The sequence below is a fragment of the Halichoeres trimaculatus genome, unplaced genomic scaffold, assembly GCF_033239565.1.
Source record: "Halichoeres trimaculatus isolate MK-OKI-2021-1 unplaced genomic scaffold, fHalTri1.1 fHalTri1_scaffold_21, whole genome shotgun sequence".
Classification (NCBI taxonomy): Eukaryota; Metazoa; Chordata; class Actinopteri; order Labriformes; family Labridae; genus Halichoeres; species Halichoeres trimaculatus.
The window spans coordinates 826487-846616 of record NW_027437199.1 but is presented as its reverse complement, the minus strand read 5'-3'; the positions used below and the strand labels follow the sequence as shown (position 1 = coordinate 846616).

The window sequence follows — 20130 nt, the reverse complement described above, 5'->3', positions numbered from 1 at the left end:
CGCCAATCAGAAAGTACAAAGGTGTCAGAGGGGCAATTTCTGACCTGCATATCAACCTGTCTGCTTTTATCAATTAAATGTATGTCCATCTACCTTTGCAATGTAACATGGCAACAGTGGAGGAGGCTTCCAGAGAGCTCGCCATGTAAAAAGAGTCACTTTGTGACAATTTAAAGCCTTGAAATAGCTCTTTTCTACCCATCTTTAAGATTTCTTTGCAGTGAAGAAGGTTTTGGAGACATATGAAGCAGAAGTAGCTTCAGCTAGCATAGCATAGCGCTCTTCTTCTTCCCTCACTGGCTCCGTTCATCATTAGTGAGAGGCTCCGTGCTTGTTGATCATTTAGCTGAAATGATTCAGCCTCTGTCTGTTTTTAAGCAGGTGGCAGGTGTGTCGCTCTGCGCTCCAGGAATCGTTAAACTGCGGCGTGGAGAAGCTCCCGCTCTAAAGTCACGTCTGGACTTTGCTCCTAACGGCCTGGAGCGTCTCCTTCCTCCTGTTGCTCCGTCAGGGTCACGGAGAAGCAGCTGCGAGTTACACCGAGGCATCGTCAGGTTTAAACACACAGACGGACGCTCTCACACTGCTGCCAGCTCCAGATGCATTGTGGGTACCAGGGGGCCAATTTAGTTCAAGTGCTTCAGCAGCGCACACTCGCAGACACACAAACCTGACATGATTCACCCTGCTGAGTTACAACCCAATTTTCAGAGGAGCATCTCGCTGATGACCTGGCAACCCGACAGCGTCTTTATTTACTATCTGGCAACCCGACATCACATTTACTTCCAGCGCCACCTCCACAGATAGACTCCATCCTGGGAGGTTAACGGCGTGTAAGGACAAACACTCGAGTCATTTCCATGGCGACGAGAAGCTAATTACCACCAACGAGCCAGTTTACCCATCATGCCTTGCTTCTGATTCGTGTGAGACAAACTGGAGTCTCATTACGACAAGCGGTGCGTTGTCATTAGATTCAATGGCTGCATTATCACAGCAGTGTGTGTGAGTGTGTGTGTTTGCATGTGTGTGTGTGTGCCAGATGGTGATGCATCAGCCGTGCAGTCATTAGAGGAAATTAGAATAATGAACAAACTGTCTGTTTGTCTCCTTTAGATTTCTATAAACAGTCTCCCGCCCCGTAAATACGCCGCACAAAGTGAGTGACTGCAGCGAGGAAACACCTGTAACTTTAAAGTTCATCCACAGGAAGTTTCAGGAGGAACAGGAAGTCATTTCCAAAGAGTCACATGGTTCAAATGAAACATTAATATCTGGAGAAAATATTCAAACCATCTCGCAACAGTTGGAGATTTTCCTCTCAGCACAAATTCATCTCTGACTCTGGCCCGGATTAAAAACACACCCCTGATATCGATCTGATTTTTTAAATCTTTAATATCTGAGTGTCTCTTTAAGATCCTGAGTTTTGTGATTTTACGGATAAACTTTGTTAAAGAGGTAAAGCTGCTGTTATAATTCAGTTTTTGGTTTGGGTTTTCTTATGTTTCTGTCTTGCGGACTTTCTCTGTGTTTCCTGTTTTAGTCTGTATGTGAAAAGTTGCAAAATCTGCAGTATGTCAAAAATCCCACAATACATAGCTATGGCTGCCTGTTGCAGCAGCTCTCTCTCTTCTTTGTCAGTTTATTGTAATTTTTTTCATCTCTTTTTCATCATCTTTGCATTTGGAGTGGATCATTACTTTGTGTGGCTCATTTTGACACCAAACGTTTTGTGTCTGCAGTGATATATTTTCTATTTTTTCAACTGTGTTTGTCTGGAGATCCTACATGTAACCATGGCTGCATTTTTTTACATGTGAAACCAGCTGTTAGCAGCCTGTAGCATGTCAATGCTAACTGGTGCTAGGCCGGATGTTTCCCACAAGGTGAGGAGAAGGAGGTGAGGACGACGTGCTGGTTCTCAGGTGTGAGCTAAGAAGTGACGACATGGACCTGTCCTTCCATCCATCGTTATTGGGAACGTAAGATCTATCTCCAATAAGATGGACGAGCTAGCTGTGCTAACCCAGCAACAGAGGGAATACCAGAGGGCAGAGTAGCATCATGCTATTCACACACATGGCTAACAGAGCTAACACTATTCACTTTTTAAATTACACATGGATTAAATGGAAGTGGATTTTCCATCAGCTGTAAAAATAAAAATCTTTTCCAGATGTGTTTTTTTTTTTTTTTGATTAAATAAAGATTGTCACTTTTGGTGTAAGATTAAAAATCAAATATGACGATTCTGCTTTGACAGGATTAATAGAATAAGTAAAATGTTAAGATCTGCCCATAGTTTGTTTTGTACATTTTTAATAAAAGAAAAAAAAAGCCACACTTACATGTAGTCTGTAGTAGAGCCTCTGTCTGTGTTGCTCCCTGTGTTTGGTTCAGTCCTCCTGGAGTCTCCCTCCTGTTCTTCTTCTTCTTCTTCTTCTTCTTCTTCTTCTTGTTTAAAGGAGGTTAGCGTCCATTTCAGTGCATTACTGCCACCTTCTGTTTACAAAGTTCTTGGCTGTGTTCCTCCCTGCTGTTGATTGCTCCTCATGTGTTTCACCTGTGCCCTGCTCCACACCTGTGCTGATTACCCCCCTGCCTCTCCATATACTCCCAGTGTTTCCTCACTTCCTGTTTGGCTCAGTGTGGTTTTCATCTGCTGCTGTTCCTGTGTGTCTGCTCCTCCTGCTTCTGGGTCTCCTCCTGTAAGTTTGAAGAGTTTTTGGTTTTTGGACTTTGAGTTTCCTGTTTCCTGCTGTGATCCATGACAGAAGCACACTTTTTTGTTTTGTGTTTTAAGAATATAATAAGATCATTTAGCAAAACAGTCTAACAGTTCAGCACGCCACAGCTCACTTGTTGAAGCTCATTTCTCTCCTAAAACTGTTCATACACGTTAAAGCAAGCTAAATCTCTTTCCCATAAAAAAAGTCTATGCCACCAAAAATGCAAAGATTCCTCTCAGTTGCTTTGGCTCATTTCTTTAAACAGACCAAACGTTCTCAACACTCTTGGTGCTTTTGCTTAAAATTACCTGATGGATCACCTGCAAAAAGCTCATATCTCTCCCAAAACAGTTCAGTTAAGAGTCAAAACCAAATTTCTGTCTCATTCAAACAGTCAGTGCCTCAAAAATACACTGTCCCTTTGGCTTTGTGTGAACACTGCAAGTCAAAATGTTTAACTGTTTTGTCACGATGGCAGAACACCATTAAAATATCCCTCATGTCCACCTCTCAGTCTTATGTTACTGTACTCATTTTTTTGTCTAGCTAACAGAATACAATTAATATTGTTGTAAAAATTGTGCTAAATCTAGATCAGGGGTCTGCAACCTTTACTTTCATAGGAGCCATTTTTCCTCAGCTCAGCTGGATTAAAGTCATTCAGGGGCCACAAAATCTACCTTATCTTCACAATAAAGACTGTAAGGTGAATAAACTTCCAGTGGAAAACTGATGCATAATTATCTAGAGAGAGGTTCTTTTTAAACTTGTGAAATTGTACCAGTGATGACTTTGTTCAATAATTTTGCATAACAAAAAATCCTTTCTTTTAATTTAAAATTTCAAGAATTTCCACTCTTTGGTAAATAAAAAAATTGCTGAAATTTCCAAATTTTTTAAAAGTCAAGATATTTTCTAAAAATTCTTTTTTTTTGCTTAAAATTAAGAAAGATAAAAAAAACATTGAAATTTAAAAAATAAAACATTTTAAGTACTTAAAAAAGGCCCAAATTAAAAAAAATAATAATAAAAGAATGAAAAAAAAAATTAGAAAAATTTGACAACTTTCAAAAATTGTTGAAATTTTAAAAAATTCTTAAAAAGAAATCTCAAAATTGGCATTTAAAAAAAATAAAATTGATTGTTTTAAAAAGATGTATAAAAAAAGACGAAATGTCAATTATAAGAAATTTGAAAGAAAAATTGAATTTGATAATATATATTGAAAACATTTTTCAATTGATCATTTTTGTAGTTGTTAGTTGTATCGTCAGTGTCTTTAATGATTGTAATCCTCTGTAAAGGAAAAAAAACAAAAACTTTATTTCAATAATATTTTTTAAAGCTACTAGAAACCGCTTCAAAGGAGTCAAAGAGCTGCATGAGGGTCCAGAGCCACAGGTTGAAGACTCTTGGTCTAGGCTAACTGTGCTAGCTGTGGGCTAACTGTACTTTGTCTTTTGCACAACTTAGGATAGGATTTGCAATTTAATGAAACTAAGAAGAAATTCATTTATGTTGTGAACATGTGCCAAGTAGACTGTAGGTTTGTCCGTGTTATTATGAGTGTAATTTCTGTTTCAAGAAATGAGCCGAAACAAAGGAGAAAAACTGTAATTCTGTTGAACTTGGTGTCGCTCGTTTCAACCGTGAAGTCATCTAATCTATTTTAAATGCTTCTGTGTTTAAGGCTCTTGAACGCAACTCTCCTAAGACCACGTACGTAAACATTAGACAATGATATTAAAAAGAAAAAAACTTTACTTTAGGAGGTTAGTGATTAAGATATAGATAAATGTGAATTTATCATCAACTGGTTACGCAGAGGAGAAGGGAGGATTAAATAAGCTTCCTACTCCTTTTTTAACATGTCGGCATTGTTCTGACTAATTTGGGGGTTCTTTTTGTTGCTGTTTTTTTTGTTTGTTTGTTTTTCTCTATTTATTTTTGTGTTGTCATTTGTTCTCTTCTCTGTTGATGTTCTTCTCTTTTTTCTCTTTGTATTATTTTCACATGTTCGCATTTATTCATCCATACTTTCGATCAGGATCAGGACACACACATAGTCAAAACCTAACATAGAGGAGACGTACCGGACACAAATCTGGTGGAATTTAGTCATTGAGGCACATTTCTGGATTTAACACCAGCAAATATCAGGGGATGTTGAAACCACTGAAACGTTGAAAAAACTCTTTAAAAATCAGTTAAAATCAAACCAGACACATCGTCATGAATGTGTTCCTGTTATGATTCCTCTTCCTGTTTGCTTTGTACGGATGGGAACCAAACTAGGTACTTTTATAGGAACCAATTCCATCTGTAGATACTGATACTGATTACCCATCCCTGGTGCTCTGTGCAGGTTTGATGTTTGTGGATCTGTTTTTTTGGTGATTGTGTTGAATATTTTATTTCCTGTTAATTTTCTTGTGACAAAAACCTGCCTTTGAAATTTAACCATGATTCTAATCCTGGTGCATTAACGGACACTTCCTGTTCAGCTGTTGCTTAAAGTGCATGGCTCAAACTAACTCCATAAAGAAACGTTGGAGCAGCAGTCTTTGTTAAAGTCTCCTGGCTGCATCTCTGGACCAAACAATCCTGAACCAGGTCAAAGAGGTGCACCGTGTACTGAGTGCTGCTGGGTAAAAGCTCAGAGTTTCTCCATCAGGCGAGGAGGAGGAGGACGGTGTTTACTGGACGAGTCACTTTTCTCCAGAGGCTTTTCCTGTAAACCTCTGAGGCTGGGAAACATCCAACCCTACAAATATTTGATCACATTAATCTCATTTCTACCCCGTGTCTGCGCCCGCTGTAACACTGCCGCACCATTTAGAGTCCCAGTCTGAGTCGGGTTTTACTGGGCGGCAGCACAAACGGGCTCATTCATCTTCCCCTCGGCTTCATTTGCATAAATCTGAATACGGAGGGTAAACAGTGAAGTGTTACTTTGTTAGCTCAGCATTCAGAGCCGGGATTGGCCGCTGCTGAATTTAATGTCAAAGAGAAATGCTCAATTACTCCTGCATGTGTGTGTGTGTGTGCGTGCATGTGTGTGTGTGCTATGCTAATAATTCCTCAGAGGGTCGAGGCAATCAAAAAGCTCTCACTTTTAATCAGCGTCACACAGAGCTGCACACACACACACACACACACACACACACACCAACTGTTGAAAACCAGTTTGACTGCTCCAGCACGGTGCAAACACCTGACACATTAGAAAAATAAATGGATGCATGTGAGTGTGAAACAGTGACTGACACACATGTGCATTTTCACACACACATACACACACGTGCACACACACTCTGCTGTGAATAAATGGGAAAATAAACAACAGGACAGGCAGATACAGCGATCAGAGAGAGGAGAGAAGCAATCTGTTTTAGGTTTGTACACTGAGCTGTCACACACACACACGAGCAGTGTGCAAACACACACTCTGCAGCTCTGTGTTTGTCTCTTTTCAGGTCTCTGATGTGATCCGAGATTGCCGCCTTCAGCTCCAAACACAGACAGGCAGACGAGAAGAGAAACAGGGAGAGAAAGGAAGCAGACAAATCAGAAAGGAAATGAAACCGGAGAAAACAAACACGTCGTTTGGAGGTAAATCCCCCATCTTTAATCCTGGTGGTGTTTTCTTTCTACGCACGACTCAAAGGTGTAAAAAAAGTTGGTGAATGGCTCCTTTAAATGCTCCAACCTGCAGCTGAGAAACAGTCTGTGATGGCTGCAAAAAGTGCACAAACAAAACCAGAGTGTTTCCACAAACTGTCTCAGAAACCAGCGTCTGAGGCCTTAAAGAGAAAGACGTCGGGGCCGCAGAGTTAGACGTGACGTTGACCCCAGATTTTGATGAAGTCAGGAAAAGTTTGAAAAGTCCACTTCAGGAATAAAGCGCCCGTCACGCTGATTTATGCTCCTGCCAATACCAGAGCGCAGACGTGACTTTGACATCAAACAAAGTGAAACTTGACCAGAGTGTGAGGAATTGATCTGAGAATATGTTTGCTCTCTTTTTCAATACAACCTTTATCTGCAGCGTGAGAGGAAACGAGCGGTAACAGCTGAACGCAGAAACAAGACGGACGTCTGGAGAAGATTAAAACACGAGGACACGGACGAACTGTGAGGATTTCAAACACAGGTGTGTAAAATAACTTTTCTTTAATGCAGAAGTTAAAGTTACACATCAAACTGTCCCAGATAAGAAATGTAGCGGTGTTACTGTGAGAGTGTACCTTAACACAGACTACAAAATGAATGAAAGAAGTTAAGTCAACCCTGGGACCAAATACATCATATTTTTAGAAAATAAGGCAACAGATAAATATTTTGATCTTAAAACAAAAAAATGAAATTCAAAAAAAGTCAAGTTTATTTAAAGAGCACCTTTAAGAAGAAAGCAGCAGATCAAAGTGCTTTTAAAAGCAAGTAAAAGAATTTTAAAATTGATGCGAAAGTGGACTGGGAGCCAGTGGAGGGACACTGAAACTGGTGTAGTGTGGTCGTGCTTTTTCAACATCTGCCTGTGAGAAGGAGGCCTTGGTCTTAGCTAAGAGACAGAGTTGGAAAAAGCTTGCTCTCACACCGGCACTGATCTGCTTATCAAAGTTAAAATGATAATCAAAGATGACACCAAGGTTCCTAACATTAGACTCAGTGTTTGAACTCAAAGGGCCCAGACTTTCAGCAAAGCAGGCCGTTGTGGAGGTTTATCCTCCAAAGAAGATGATCCCCGTCTTGGATTGATTGAATTTGAGAAAATTCTCCCTCATCGAAGTCTTAACATTACTGAGGCAATCGAGAAATTCCTGTACAGTGCCTAGCGACCTAAGCAGCATGTACATTTGGACATCATCAGCAAAACAATGAAAATAAATTTTACGCTCCTGAAAGATGCTAAGCTAAGACAGTTAGGGGTACCTTAAAACAGACTCCAAAATAAGAGTAACTCCACTTGGGGATAGCTTAAAGCAGACACCAAAGAAGAAGAAAAAGTCAGATGTATTAGGGTACCTTTAAAAGATAGATGATTGAGGTCACCTCAAAGCAGATTGTGTATGCATGAAGAAAACGTTTATTGAAGGAGCCTCAAAACAAAAAAGGACTAAATTTTATAATGAAAACAAAGGGTACCTTAACACATGCTGCAACAGTTTTAAGGGAACAAATAAAGTACTGCTCATTGTGCCTTAAAGAAGAACAAACCATGAGTTATGAAGAAAGAAAGAGAGGGTCAAAGGGTACCATGAGACACACTTTCTAATTTGATTAAATAAAAAAAACAACAACAAACTGAACACAAACCTTTTTTAACTATCAGCAGGAAAGCAGAAAACATAATTGGGGTAACTCAAAACAATTATTGCAACGTTTAAAAAAAACAAAGAGAAGTTTGAAAGGAAAGGAAGTAAACATTGCTAATGGGTACCTCAAAACATACTTGGCCATAAGTGGGAGAGAAAGAAGAAAGATAATTTTCTCACTAGATGTTTAAAGAGGATAGCAGATAAAATAGTAAAGGGTACCTTAAGACAGACATGACTGCAAAGAAAAATGATGAACAGAATTTAAAACATCGTAAAAGAAAGAATGAAAGGAAAAAGTTTTGGGGTACCTCGGGTCAAATATGGCCGACGTACAAACATTTAACAGTAGTAATCTAGTTTTTTAGAAGGACTTTAAACCAAATCTAACCAGAACTTTAACACAGAAGGTGTTTGTATGATTTACAGAGGAAGTGAACAGCTGTTAGAGGGAACCATGAAACAGAACCAACTGTTTGTTAAAAAGAAGGAAAACAACAAATAAAAGAAACCCTGAAATAGATTCAGTCAGCTTTGGAAAGTCAGACCTCGTCCATCAGCCGTAAAGCACAATGTTGTTTTAAATGAGGTTTGATGAAGTCATTGTTTACACCAGCTGTTCCTCCCATGTGACGACCCCCCCCCCCCCCCCCCCCCCCCCCCCCCCCCATCATCTGCCAGTCAATGAATCCAACAGAGACCGCATTAAAAACATCACAGAATCAACAATATGCTGAGATCCAGAAGCCCACGCTACACTGAGCTCTGCTACAACGCCTCAGCATCCATCCCACTGTTTACACACACACACACACACACACACACTGAGTGATTCAGATCAGCACAGAAACAGCGAGCTGGTGTTTGTACTGACCACAGGACGCTCTGTCAGTCTGTATCCACGCCGCTGTCTGTGTGCGGCGCTCTGACCATGAATCATGGATGGCGTTCTGCTTTCAAGGAATTTGAAATATTGATGTTTGGATCCCGTGTGTTCGGCTTTAAGCCTCTTCTCCCTCTGACATTTCTCTCTTTTATGGCTCCTCTTCTTCTTCTTCTGCTGCTACTGCTGCTGCTAGATTGGTGTCAAGTGCTGAGAACACACACTCACACACACACACACACTCACACACACCAATCTCTCTTACTAACAAGTGATACACATTCATTACATTTTCTGCCCACTGTGTGTGTGTTCTCTGCACTTGACACCAATCTTCCCCGAGGCAGAAGAGTGCGCCGCCCACTTAGATCTCTCTGTCTCTGTCTCTGCTCACTCCCCGCTGTCTTCCACCTTGATCCAGTCGGCTGAAATAGGACTCTAATTGGCCGTGCAATGTCAGAGTGGCTATGTGCTGGACAGACCAGTGTGTGTGTGTGTGTGTGTGTGTGTGTGTGTTTTGACTTTGTTCAGTAAAAGAGTTAAAAACCCAGATGCCCCCTGAAGGCGTCAGTGTTTCTGAAACCCAACATGAGGACGTGCTGGATGGACTCGTGGTTCTCCTCCTGCTGAAACATTTGTCAGAAATTAATCTGAGAAAAATCTACTGTTACAGTACAAGGAGGGATGAGGGTCAAACTCTCACTTTAAAATCAGGATAAGTGTAATAAAGTCTTAATTTTAACAAATACCAGAATTCAATTTATAATAATAATAATAATAATAATAATAATAATAATAATAATAATAATAATAATAATAATAATAATAATATAAATTATTATCATTATTATTATTATTATTATTATTATTATTATTATTATTATTATTATTATTATTATTATTATTATTATATATTTTTAGGGAATTTAGAAAAAAAGAGACAGATTTTAAATATTTTTAGACAGAGAAAGAAAAGAAAAAGGAGTCCACTAATTTAAAGAAAAATCCAAAAATACCTGGAGAAATTCATGATTCTGAATTTAATGATATAATTCAACAACAATAACAACAAAAAGAAAAAATTCTGAATTTTTTATCTGTTTTTTTTCCATTGTATTCAATAAAAAAAAATATTCAGACAAAGAAATTTGGAATTCTAACACAAATAAGAGCTTAATACAAAAAAAATAATAATTATTGTAACTTGTAACGCCACAAGTTCAAAAGATGATAATAATAATTATCTTAAACAATTTATAGAAATTTAGGTTAAATGTTAAGAATTTTGTAATGGTTTTAAAAAGGCAAGAAAAAAGTTAATTAAATTCAGAGTTTTACATTTTACGGAAAAAATATTGAATACTGTCTTTATTCCCAGAATTCTATAAAATGTGAAAATTTGCACACAAAAAATAGTAAAATATTTTTTAAATTTCGAATTGTTATTTACTTAAGTTTTTCAGAGAGATTCTAGAAATCCAAAAATTTGAGAAAACAAAAGAAACGAAAAAAAAAAATAAAATAAAATAAAAGTAAAAAAAAAATAATAATAAAATTTTTAAAAATTGTTATTTACTAAATTTCTGCAGATAGATTCTGGAAATCAAAAAAATTTGAGAAAACAAAAAAATGAAAAAAAAAAACAAAACAAAACAACTATAATAAATAAAATCAAATTGTTATTTACTAAATTTCTTAAGATAGATTCTGGAAATCCAAAAATTTGAGGGGAAAAAAAAAAAGTTATTTACTAGATTTTTTAAGATAAATTCTGGAAATCCAAAAGTTTGAGAAAACAAAAAAGGAGAAAAAAATTAGCGTGAATTAATCTATTTGCACAATTCTTGGGAGAAAAAGAAATAAAATAAGTATTTCTGAGCTCACTCCCAGAACCTAGAGAGATACAGCTTTTTGCAGACAATGTGATCAACATTGTAATCAACCCATGTCCCATCTGTTAAACCCAGTGAGGAAGGCTTAACGACCTCTGCTGCAGTCAGGCAGAGTGGGGAGCTCTAAATGTTCTGGCTTCACTTTCACAGAGCTGTCACACCGCCCACTTTCTGCACGCCCTGTAAGGAAACGTTTTTTCTCTTTATGATACAGAATGTACACTTTCCCACTCGAGCATTGAAGTTTGCTGTACAAAGTTTTGGACAGGCAAAAAATGAGTCATCACCATCCATTAGCCTCTGGCTGGACAGGAGCTTTGACCACACAAGCTTTTCACCGAGAGATAAAACGAGCAGTTAGCTTCACTGAGCACAACATAAATCTGACAGAACACACTCACACACACACACACACACAGTTTTTTTCCATGTGCCTTTCAGATAACGGATACTTTTAAAGGAGACATTTACCACAGCGGACACACACTTACACACACACTCCCTGAGACAGATGGGCGGGAAAACACTGATCGCTGTAAAATTAATGGCTCATGCGATAGCCAATCAAACGCTTGGCAGGCTGTGTCAATAGCCAATCAAACAGCTGGCGGCGTGAATGTTGATGATCCGGTGGTGTGTAAGTGTCACCTTGGTTACGGCAGGGGAACACCTGACCTTCCACATACATGACCGCACACGGTTTTATACCTCAGGCAGGACACACGTGTCGTTGGTTTGTTGGCAGAAGGAGCACGAGCTAACAGCCGACTGAGCACACCATGGGTGACGATTTTTTTTACTGTGTTAACAGCCTTCAAGGTGATTTTCATTAGATCTCTGAGTATTTTACGCCATCAACTTTGAAATCTATGTAATAAAAAAATTTAAAACTTAAAAAAAGAAATTAATAATAATAATGATAATACTGATACAGAAATAATAAAAACAATAATAATAAAAAACAATAATATTAATAAAAATATTATATATATATATATATATATATATATATATATATATATATATATATATATATATAATGTATTATTATTATTATTATTATTATTATTATTATTATTATTATTATTATTATTATTAAAAAATAATAATAATATGAAAAATGAATACATAATAATAATATCATAATGTAAATAAAAAAATAAAAATAAATAGATTAAAATTAAATTATTATAATAATAATTTTAAATCTAATACAGAAATAATAATAACAACAACAGTAATATAAAATATAAAAATAGAATACATAAAAAAGTTAAATCATAATAGTAATAAAACTGCTCCGGAAAAAAATATAAAAAATATAAATAATAATAATAATAATAATAATAATAATAATAATAATAATAATAATAATAATAATAATAATAATACTTTTAGTAAAAAAATAATAATAAAATGAATAAAAAAATAAAATAAAATCATAATGTAATAATAATAATAATACAAATAATACTAAGAATAATCATCATCATCATCATAATAATAATGATAATAACAATAATGAAATAATAATCATAATAAAACTGAAATAGAAATAAATGAATAAAAACATAAAAAAATAAAATTAATACTTCTTATTGGACAGGTATTTTTTCCTGATCTTGCAGTTGCTTTGAGAATAGAAAATGACAGTTTCGTTCGCTTCACACTTCCCATTGCTAATTGCTAGCTTCTCTGACAAATTCACAGTCATATAGGCTACATCATTATCAGAAGATACAGAATACAAGACATATGACATTTTAGACACCAAACAAAATCTGTGACAGTCTTTGATGTAACCGCTCTGAAAGATCAGGCCGTTCTGTGAATGAGGAGCACAGGTAGCTGTGGCAGTGTGAGGTCAGTGAGTAAGCAGCAGCTTGTTTTTTAAACCTCGGGACAAACAGCTCCTGGATTTACGGAGACGACTGAGTCACCCTGATTACTCCAGAACAAAGTGACCTGAACAGTTTGTTTAAGTCCATTAGACCCGTTCAGGCTGGTACAACCTGTCCACAGGGTCCATTAACAGAACCATAGATAACACCTGTAAGCAAGGTGGCTGTAAAACAACATGAAGATAGGCAGTCATGTTTTAGCGTGCCATAATTCATACCTGTTAGCCGGTTAGCATCAGGAAACAACAAGTTTAGACCACTTAGTTTCTCAAATATGGCTTCATATTTTGATGCTGTTGTAAAAAAAACAAACACATTTAGCTTTCACTTTCTTCCTTTCTTTTCCACTCTAGTCCATGTAGGAGTCTTGGTTGTTAACAGAGCTGTCAATCACGGCATTTATCTCCTTTTTAAACATCAGAAATCTAATTAAAGACTTAATTCTCCAAAAACACTTGGATATAAATCCACATGACGAGAACTACCCACACTGGCAAACATCTGATGATATGGAGGAGGCGGAGCTTCATGATCCATACTGCAGTGAGTGTTTTGGCTTCACTTTCAGGGAGGTGTCGTGCCATCCGTATTGTTACATCATGCAGGCAGTCAGAGGAGGGCGCTGTGATTGGTCAGAGGACGGTGAGTCGTTGGTATCATCTCCGCTCGATCGACACTAATCCATGATGGTCTGACCTTAAACTCTGACCATCCTCACAGCGTCAGTATCATAAAGTCTCAACCTGACAGACGCGTCGATAAAATCTGATCCCCTCCCTTCACATGTCACGCCCTCCCCTTGAAACGCGCCGTGGCGTTCCCCTCTTACTCTGGATCATGTTTGATTTAGCTGTTGACACAAATACACACATAAACACACTCCCTGCAGCTTGCATGTGGGTGAATGTTATTCACAGATTATAGATTTGCCTCTCATAGTGCTACACACTGTTAATGTGGGGATGTCATTCAGCAGCAGTGTTGTTGTTTGAATGTGTGTGTGTGTGTGTGTGTGAGTGTGTGTTTGGCTGGCTGGCTGCAGAAATCTGTCAATATTTTTCTTCCGCAGCAGTCACACAGTGTCAGTGTGTCACATGTCGTGTCTCTCTCTGCCTCTGAAAGCTGAAGCTTTGCTGAATATACAGAGAAATATCTGAATAACCTGTGAGGAAACAATTAAAGTTTAAACCTGAGAAATTAAAAAAGACGACTTGACCACATCGACATCAACCTTTTGGCTTAACCCAACCTATGGTATGATTAGCGTTGTTGGTGTTGCCATTTTTTCACGATTATGAACTCCTGAATGTCCACTTCTGTGCCCTTTGTTGTTTGCAGTCCGTAGAGTGACTTAAAAAGTCATCAAAAAGAAGTCAAAACTGCCCCAAAGGAATTTCTGTACAATAATTGTAGGTATCTTGCTTCCCCTGAACAGCGGTCATCTGTTTCTTGCAAGTCTCAGCTTCACTGTTGATGGTGAGCAGCACAGAGGCTTCATTGTTCTAAGTTTGCTGAAAAACATCATTACACATATTTGTAAAACAAAACAAAACAAAACAAAATAAAACAAGAATAAAAAGTCAAACATTATCAGGTTTTTCCTCAAGACGAAAAGGTAAACAAATTAAAATCTGTTGATTTGAGGGCAAAGGGATTCAGATTACAAACAGAAGCTAAAGCTGCTCTTGTGCTAGCTCCAGCACTAACCTAGTTTTGATGTAATTACAGTTCTTTAATGTTTTGGAAAGGCTAAAGTGTGCTGTGCATTGAGTTTTCTCTTGAGGCTAGCTCTGGGAATACTCGACCCCAACCACACACACCGAGGCGAAAAAAGCTGTTTTTATCTTTTTGAAGAATAACTTTGCGAGTTGTTTAGGAGCTTTTGCCTCTGTTTAGTCTTTTATGCAAGAGCTACATTTGCGATACCTCTTCCACAGTTGCTATGTTTCTTACTGAGGCCAAGTTTACACGATGTTTCATCTGAAACCACTTAAACGCTATGAAAAAAAAAAAAATCTGTTTCCACGGAAACCCTGATGGACTGAAAACGCTGCAATAAGCATGCCAGGCCTGTAGGTGGCGCTATAGCTGTCTTGTCCAGAAGTAGCTTTTGGTAGATCTCCTCTGAAGTAGAGTTGGGCTGATCATCTGGTGTGTTGGTGAATGCTAAGAGCAGAAGTGGAGCAACAGATGCTCATTTAGTTTAAGACAGTCACAGATTCAGCAGATTGAGCAGCACAAACTCGACACGGTAGATCGAGACAATCGTAACAACGGTACTGTTGTCCTGGTGTATACACTTGCGCCAAGCGAAGTGTGACGTCAGTGTTTCCACTGAAAACGCCGGCTTACTGTTTACATGGCAACGGTGTCTGCAGCATTTTAGAAAAATCCCACTCTGGTGGTTGTTTTCAAAAGTTTGCGTTTTAGGTCGGCTGAAACGCCGTTTTTGTGTAAACACGAGGCTGGAACGCAACAAAACTTTTGTGTTTCACCCTAAAGCCTCTGAGTTTGTTGTCACAAACTGTTGACTCTGGTCTGCGCCCCCTGGTGGACGTATTGATTAACAACAATGCCAATAATCCTCAATCCTGAATTTCCCCTCGGGGATAAATAAAGTATTTTCTATTCTCTATTCTATTCTATTCTATTCTATTCTATTCTATTCTATTCTATTCTAATATAAAGGGTGTAAGGAAGTATGAGAGCAGAGACGGTAAGATTGTTTAAAAAGGACGGACATGTTTTTGTAATGGGCCTTGAGGCTAATCTGAGCTAAAGTGGTTCAGTCCGTCTCGGTACGGCACACATCTTACGGCGTTTCCACTGACTAATCCTGGGAAGGATCCCTGGATAACCAATATGTACCGTCCCACTTTCTGGTTCCTTTCTATTGGGGTTAGACTAAACCGAGCTACAACACTGCAGTCTGTTGATTGGTGGAAAGAATGATCACTTCCTGTGTGACAAAGCTTGATTGTTCTTTGTAAAAAAAGAGCCACATAATAATCATAGAGAGGACGAAATGCTGGATGTCTTCATCATTGATCTTTGTGTAACTGGTGCAGCTACTGGCATCCAGCTTACAGGCCGCCTACCACCAGGGGGCACTGCTGGCTGTGGAAACACAAACAGGATCAGGCTTTACTGATCTGACTGACTAAATCTGGTGCAACAGGCCAGAAAAAGTCAAATATGGCCTCTGATTTTATTTGCAAACGTCTTCTCTTTAAGTTATCAGTCACAAACTGAGATGAAGACCTGTTTTATCTGGAGTAGAGTGAATTACTTTCCCGTTAAGTGTCTGAAAGTCAGCTAATGCGTCTGTTTTATCAGAGACAGTCTCAGAGATTCATGTCGTGTACCCGCTGACACACTCCCTGATTGTCTGCACTGAGCTTAACGTCACTGTAGCAAATTACACCCAGCGAAGTGTTAGGAGTGTGTGTTCGTTGGCGCTGTGTAGTTATGAGCGTTAAAGCTTTTATAAGTGAATTTCAGAGGCTCAGTGGAAAATGAGAGGCTGTAATAAAAATAAAGCTGGGCAGACACATTCATCTGGAGATCTGCAAAAGAAAAGCAAAGAGCCCATCTCTGCTCAGTTTGTTCCTCTGCAGGAACAGCAGTGTGTGTGTGTGTGTGTGTGTGTGTGAGGGTGTGTGTGTGTGTGTGATACAGACTCAGTGCCTCTCTTGTCTTTCATCATTAATTTTCTTTTGTCTGCTTTGGAGTGTATCCAGAGAGAATTGAGCAGAATAGAGTGGAGTAGAGTGACTGTGAATAGAGTCGGTGGGTGTAGCTTTCATTCACTGAGCCCGCCCCCCCTCTCCTCCCCCTCCCCCCTCCCCCCTCCTCCCTCCCTGAGCGCGTGCCTCTCGCAGCAGCAGCGGCTCGTGCTCAAACACGGACGCACACCTCCAGCGGACTCACTCACTCACCGCTGAGCGGGCGGCACGAGACTCTTCTTCACCCCCACCATCATCACCATCACCCCCTCTTCCTCTCCTCCTCCTCGGCGGATGGAGGGATGCTAACAGGAGAGCTTCATCACCGTCATCATCACCATCACCACCTCCGTCAGGAACAGAGAGGAGCAGAGAGGAGCCGAGAGGAGCCGAGAGGAGCCGAGAGGAGCAGCTCTCCGCGGGCTGAAAAGTTGAGCAGGGATCCGGTTTGATGACGGAGCTCCGGAGGGGGCTCGTTCCCGCTGTTAACCCGGGATAATCCGCCTGACACGGTGGATCCCGACTTTGGACTCCTCGTTGATGGATGCGGATTTATTGTCCCCGTTTCTGGAACTGATCCGGATCCTCCGTCTCCAGTTTCTTTGATCTTTTAGCGGATTCCCGGTGTTTTGAACCGATCTGTGCCGCTCTGAAATGATCCCCAGATGTTTGCTGAAACGGATTCCTGGTCGATAACGGATCCGGACCATCAGGGGACAACTCCTGGAGGGATTTCTCCGATTTAAACTCACCTCTCAGCGGGTTGCTGCGGATTTTCTGACCAACCTCCGGAAAGTCCCGGGTGGACTTGACGTGTGCTGACCGACGGTAACCTCCCCTCCCGCGGTTCCTCAGAGAGGAGAGCCAGGTAGGCTCCGGAGCAGGTGTTTACCCCCTTTACGCACCAAGACATGACCGCTCCACCTGGACCAGAGCGGATTTCCTAGACCGGGGTAGGTTTCCCTCCACCCAAGTAGACCCGGACCCCACCGCCTCCCAGCGGGGCACTGTAGAGGCGAAGTTCCGGAGCACCGGAGGAGTTAATCTGGATTTTTCCCGCTTAAATCAGACGTTCCCACGAGCCGGATCACCGCCGTGACTAAACCGGACTGATCTCATTACGGGACCGGATTGATCGCAGGATTTTTACGGATTAAAAACCCGCATTTCTCGTCGGTTCTCACCCGTTAGGGATCGATACATCCCGGGGTATCAATCATTGATATTCATGTTTCATCCATCAGCCTCCTGAGCCGGAGAGCCGGATCGTTTAGACCCGGGTGAATTATCTCCTCCGCGGTGAAATAAACCCACATGCTGGCTGTAAATTATCCACTTAACCCCCCCAGGAGAGGGAAGGGGAGAGAGACATAGACGGAGACTGCAGAGAGAGAGAGTTATTACCTTTATTAAAACGATACCTTTTGGGAGATCAGTCAGCTGAAAGCATCACCACGGCACTAAATCTGCCTTTAAGTGGAAATCTGCAGCAGAGAGCTCTCTCACCTCCATTTCTCATCGAGTCCCAACTCCTGACACGGTTAACTTTGATGAAAACACATCTCTGCAGAGTTATCACAGGTTAAATCTTTATAACCTCAAATTTTAGAAATTTATCGCAGAAAAATCAGATTTTGATTTTAAACCGACCTTAACTTCATCATTTCCCGCCTGTGAGAAGCAAAGCGATGAGCGAGGAGTCCTTACACGACTCCCAAACTAAACTGTAACCATAATAATTTCAGAGATAGCCGTGCAGCGTCTGCGGCCCCTCGTCCTGACCTGCATGTCTTGTAAGGTATCCTCCTCTCCCTCTGTATCATAATAATAAAGCCGTAATCGTGCGATAGGGGTTTATTTATGCTTCACAGCAGCTTTGGAGGAGCTTTAACTCCAAAGAAATTAACTTTATGACAACCTGGGGACAATAATCTGCTGGTTGAAGTTTCCTCTGCTGGTGTAAGCGTTCAGTTAGGATCCTGGATGTTGATGAAGTGAGGCTAAAATTAGGGATTGTCTGGGACTGGATTGTGATTTCTGCAGAAAGATCCTTTAAAAGGTTTTGTTCCCTCTATCAGCCGTGGTTAAGACTTTAGCACACCCAGCTGTGAAAAGTCTATGGATGGTACGCTCACTCTTTAGCCACATACTCAACAGCATACCTCCTCCTCCTCCTCTTCCTCCTCCTCCTCCCCCTCCCTCCTCGGCCTCCTCGAGAACTTGAAACTGAGCCATGCCGTATTGATTTTCCTCCTGCTCACCGCAAAACCAAAACGCACAGGAACACATCATCCTTTCTGGTTTGTCAGTTTTGTTGCCTGAAATGTAAGACGCGCCGCAGCGATCGTTTTCCACCCCGAGTCGGAGCTGAAGGACGTACAGAACGGTCCGGCAGCGGCGAGGTCAGAGTTCAGGTTCAGAAATAAAACTGCAGGAATCTGAGCGCACAGCGAAGGTTGGACAGGAATATCTGAGACGATCCAAACATTTTACCGTCTCCAAATACCCTGGAAGCTGACCCGTGCATAAATGAATATTTCTCTGGATGGGGAACAGCGTCTGACCCCGAGCACTGAGGACATTTCTCGCCACATTGAGTGATATTTGCAGCTAAATGGGACTAAACGACAGCAGCCCAGGGGCCATGAGAAATGGCCGCGGCCTCTCGGACCAGTGGGCAGAATCCGTGGTGGTGCGGCCTCGGACCACAGAGCGCCACATCACGGTGCACAAACGGCTGGTGCTCGGCTTCGCCTTGTCCATCCTCACCCTCATCATCGTCACGGCGGTCGCTGTGGTCCTCAGCGTCCGGTTTGAGGAGTGTGGAGGTCGGGAGGGTGACGGCGCGACCGGGGAGACGGGTTCAAGAGGCGGCGGAGGGTCGGCGAAGTTGAACGGGAGCAAAGGGGAGAGGACCGGGGAGAGGGGCGATGAGGAGGGGGCTCAGCCGTGGAGGAACTCCAGGCTGCCAGGCTCCATCAGGCCGCGGCACTACGACCTCCGCCTCGCCGTCTACATGGACAACTTCACCTTCTCTGGAGAGGTCAGCATCGAGCTGGAGTGCATCAACGCCACCCGGTTCATCGTGCTGCACACTGACCGCCTGGAGGTATGACGGCCTGCACGCTCACAGATCTGTGTCAGGTCTTTGTGAATGATTTTACAGTTCATGTAGTCATGGCTGTAGAAATTTGTCAAGACAGTTTGACAAAATTCATCCAAGACTCCATGAAAAACTGCAAAACCTGCTCAGGCACTGGTGAAATGTCAGGTGTTAGAAGATTTAGTTTGTCAGGAACAGATGAAGCTTCATTAGTGATGATCAGCTCAGTCATTTCTGTTAAATTTGCACTTTTTCAAAATCATAAACACTGGACAGAAGTAGTCAAAAAATGACAATAAGATAACAAAGATTGTAAAAACAGCGGGGAGCGTGATGCCATTTGGTATCAAGAAGCAAAACTTGATCTCGATTGAAAACACGATCATAGGTTTGTAGTTTTTTCTTGGCCTGCAACTGTACACAATCAACCCAAAATGTAAACCTGGAAATAAAGTGCCGAAATGTTCATGTTGACAATAACAGGCTGTTGTGATTGCAAAAAAATGTGTTTTTGAAACGATGAATTGATCCTGAGCTGAAAATGAGCTTACGGTAATAATGTGTAAATGAACAGAG

At 40.6% G+C, this 20130-nt stretch overlaps 1 protein-coding gene across 2 annotated transcripts in view; it reads left to right on the top strand.

Moving 5' to 3' along the window:
* Positions 1 to 2636: 2636 nt before the first annotated feature.
* LOC141810466 (thyrotropin-releasing hormone-degrading ectoenzyme-like) overlaps positions 2637 to 20130 on the top strand; it is a 243048-nt gene continuing 225554 nt past the window's right edge. The window contains exons 1-3 of one of the 2 annotated variants that reach the window (XM_074698055.1): positions 2637 to 2714; positions 6212 to 6347; positions 6784 to 6888. Coding sequence is in view for 1 of the 2 variants with exons in the window: in XM_074698054.1 (XP_074554155.1) it covers positions 19066 to 19560 (495 nt within the window). In the remaining variant the exon portion in view is untranslated. Of the gene's footprint in view, positions 2715 to 6211; positions 6348 to 6783; positions 6889 to 16621; positions 19561 to 20130 lie in introns of those variants that run through there. The other variant, XM_074698054.1, reaches the window with a different exon arrangement.